Here is a 3,777-nt window from a genome sequence, read left to right as displayed (position 1 = left end):
AAAAACATTTTGACAGAATAAACATGGAGAAAGGAGTGCATTTGCAGACAATAAAGATCTAGATCACAAGAAAACAAGCTATGAATAGTGGAAAATGCTTACATGGAGTTTTAGAAAATTGAATGACTAGTTTTGAGGCTTACCATATAAGTCATGAATTTTCAGGTATATCTACCTAGAGTGTATATTAATGTAAATCATTTGTGCATTAGGAAAATATAGTTTATATTATTGCATAACAATAATCATAGTTTACTTAATTAATCACCTACCTCTATACTTTGTATTTTATAGGGCATATCTCTTGACTCAATTTCCTTCTCAGCATATAAAGAAACACCTTTATTCTTGTGTTTTACTTCATAAATCACATGTTCAAAACCTATTGAAGGCTCCAAAGGCTCAATCCCATAAGTCACATTTTCAAACTGTAGTAAGCCCCTACATATTCCAAAAAAATAAGTAAATAAATAAAATAATGCATTTTCAAGTCAATAAAATAAATAACAAAATGATACTGAAAAAGTTTTTTAAATAGTATGTAGATTATTTTGAGTCTTGGCCTTAGATGGTAAAGTAGGAAAAAGTTACTAAATGTCCACAAACTTACTGAATGGCAAAGAATAGTAACATTATTGATATTCACCTAGCAATTAATATTTCATAGTCTACAAATATCTCAAAAATCTAAATTCAGGACTGGATAGGAGACATTACAAAAATTTCCATACTATGCTTTTCCACTGACAGTTTCCCTCAGTAAGTTATGCCTCACTTTTGAACCCTTGAATATAATTTTTAAAACAATATTATATTTTGTAATCATAAAATTATATAACACAACCTGAGTCCAGTACATGTACTAATGATCACCATAGAATTTGGATAACCTTCAATAAATCCTTGGTAGTAGCAAAAATTCTGAAAAATAAAGATAAGATACAGAGACCTCCATTAGAATAATTCATGTTAAAGGAACTATTTTCAAATATTTAAAACATATATGTTTACTTGTATGTATGTGTCAAATATTCATTGTCTCCAGAACAGATTTACAAGATTATTAACTAAGCATTTGGCTCAATTGAAAAAACACTTCCCAAGTTCAAAGATAACTAAGTATTTAGTTATCTAAATAACTAAACATAAATAACATATTTTTCCTTTTATAAATTAAACCTAACATATGCAGTCATTAGGATCAAAGTAAAATCATCAAAAATTTATTTTTTCACACTCTTGACAATTTTGCAAGATACAGGTAAAAAAAATAAATCCAAAGAGAATTTTTTTCTTTTCAAAATTACTTGAGTATAATGGCAGAACAGCTTGCATTAGCTCTGTCACTAAAAACAAATATAAACTTTGGAAAAATAATTTTAACTCCCTCTACAAAGGCAGGCAGGTAAAGGTGGGAGCAGGGAATCCACACTAGAAAGAAGAAAACTGCATTTTCTGATATTTGCATTTGTGTTTGTTTTCACCTGAGAGCACTCCCCAAGGCCGGGCAGCATAAAGTAGCTAATGTTCCAACAACAACAATAAAAATTACTGACCAGTTTGACAGATTCTAAAAATTGGGATGATCAATATATTCAGGAACGGAGGACAGAGAGTGAAGTCTTAAAAACAGTGGGCTAACAGTGTGCTATAAACACCGGTGTAGATTCTTACACCTAAATTGAGACTATCTGAAAGACACCTCAAGTAGTTTAGCAGAAACTAAGACCAGAAAAACTGGAAGAACTAAGGAGAGAATTTTGGCTGTCTGCAAACACAAGAGAGTAGAGGTTGGAAGCTGGTTCCAGTCAAGTTAGTTGTCTGAGATAGTGACAATTAAGAAAGTCATAAGCTCCACCATTGAATATGGCCAGGTTATGATTTTAAAATATTGTATATATGAATAAAAGAAAAATGTGTCCCATAGTTATGAGACAGATCCAAAAGAGAACTGACCCTGAAATAACCCGATTTTAAAATTATTTAATAAAGGCATTAAGACAGATATTAAAAATGTGATGAAGAATATAAAGGAAAATTTGGACACGATAAGGAAATTCAGCAGAGAAATACAGGTTATAAAAATGCAAAGTCTAAATTTTAGAACAAAAAATATATTTAAAATAAAATATACTGGGTAGATTTTACCTCACATCGGAGATAGAGAAAAGATTTTAAAAAATACTTAGAGTATGAACCCGTAGAAAGATCAAATCTGAAAGAAAGCTGAGGAAAAAAAAAGGTTTAAAAATTAAATATAGTTGTAGCAAACAGTGGGACAATGTCTCTAACATATGTTTAATTGGAGTCCCAGAAAAATGAGAAGAAACAATAGGTAGAAAAATAGTTGAAAAGATGATGGCCAAAGTTTTCCCTAAATTTAGTGAAAACCTGCAATTATAGATTGACACACTAAATATACAAATGGACAAAGGCTAAATCATATGTAAAAATAGAAGTGTGTCACACAGGCTTCTGAAACCTGTCCAGGAAATAAACCCCGTGGTTGCCAAGAAGTAGCCCAGAAAGCCACCTGCAGCAAGTCAGACTTTGTGGGAAGGCATATTACTATCTCCAGAATAATCCAGGAAGCTAAACAATAACTTACATAACAGTCACCCTCAAATGACCAGGAGTTGATTAAAAACTGTCAGCTTACCAAGTTTTTGTCTCTCCTTCCATCATAGGACCAACCAGAGAAAGTCAAATATGCACTCCTAAACATAAAACATAAAACGCTTCAACACATTTAGTTACTTCACCTACAGCTTTCTCATGCCAACAATCTCCAGGAAGGGCATAGCCAAACTTTCCCTTGTTTCCACCATGTAAACCTTTCCTGCTGCCCTGCCTGCCTTTGAGTGTCTGCCAAAATTCAAGTGATGGAAGCTGACTCTCTTACTATGACAAGTATGTATGCCATTCAAAGTATGACTACTTTGAACAAGTAGACTTTGCTTATTCTCAGTTGTTTGAGGTTTGTTTATTTCCACAAGATCTAAGGAACTCATTACAGTGAGACAAAGCAAGTCATAGAAACTACTTGTGACAGTGACCAGGTATTGGAATAAACAGAAAAACGTCAAAGTAGATATTATAATTATGTTCAAAATTTTTTTGAAGAAAACCATGATTTAAAAAAATAGAACTATGAGGGCACCTGAGTGGCTCGGTTGGTTGAGCATCTGACTTTGGCTCAGGTCATGATCTCACAGTTCATGAGTTCAAGCCCCACATCAGGCTGGCTGCTGTTAGCACTAAGCCCATTTCAGAACCTGCTTCAGATCCTCAGCCCCCCTCTCTGCCCTTCCCTTGCTTGCAGTCTCTCAAAAATAAATTAAAAACATTAAAAAATTTTTAAATGTGAATATTAAAAATAGAAATATGATGACAATGTCATATCATATAGAGATTTTCGATAAAAGATAGAGATTGCCAGAAAAAGTAAAAAACAAGATACAACAACAATATAATGACACATACTATGCTTTAAATGCAGAGGTACAGGGAGAGGAAGGGAGCTCTGTAAACTTCGTCTGTCCCATCCATCGAACTGAGAATAACATTGCTCTCATCTGCAAGAGCGGAAGGAGAAAATACGGACTCCAGAAGGAAGAGAACCTGAAGGATACCTGAGTGAGTGAGTGCGAACTGGGGAGATTGGAAAACAAGCCAGCCCAAGACGGGCAGGGGAGGTGGGAGCCCCAGCCCAACGCGGGGCAAGTGCGCGGAGCCCGAGCGACAAAGGGAAGAGACAGAGAGACTGAACACGCTCAT

At 34.3% G+C, this 3,777-nt stretch overlaps 1 protein-coding gene across 1 annotated transcript in view; it reads right to left on the bottom strand.

Annotated features, from left to right (window-relative positions):
• Positions 1–3,777, bottom strand: part of ADAM2 (ADAM metallopeptidase domain 2) — a 107,100-nt gene that overhangs the window by 84,087 nt on the left and 19,236 nt on the right. Inside the window, exons 5-6 of the mRNA XM_029936321.1 lie at positions 845–921; positions 273–441 (exon numbers count right to left, since the gene is read on the bottom strand). Coding sequence (XP_029792181.1) covers positions 273–441; positions 845–921 — 246 coding nt within the window. The remainder of the gene's footprint in view (positions 1–272; positions 442–844; positions 922–3,777) is intronic.

The sequence above is a fragment of the Suricata suricatta genome, chromosome 1 (genome assembly GCF_006229205.1).
Source record: "Suricata suricatta isolate VVHF042 chromosome 1, meerkat_22Aug2017_6uvM2_HiC, whole genome shotgun sequence".
Taxonomy (NCBI): domain Eukaryota; kingdom Metazoa; phylum Chordata; class Mammalia; order Carnivora; family Herpestidae; genus Suricata; species Suricata suricatta.
Note: the sequence above shows the minus strand (reverse complement) of the source record. Positions and strands in the feature narration are given on the sequence as shown.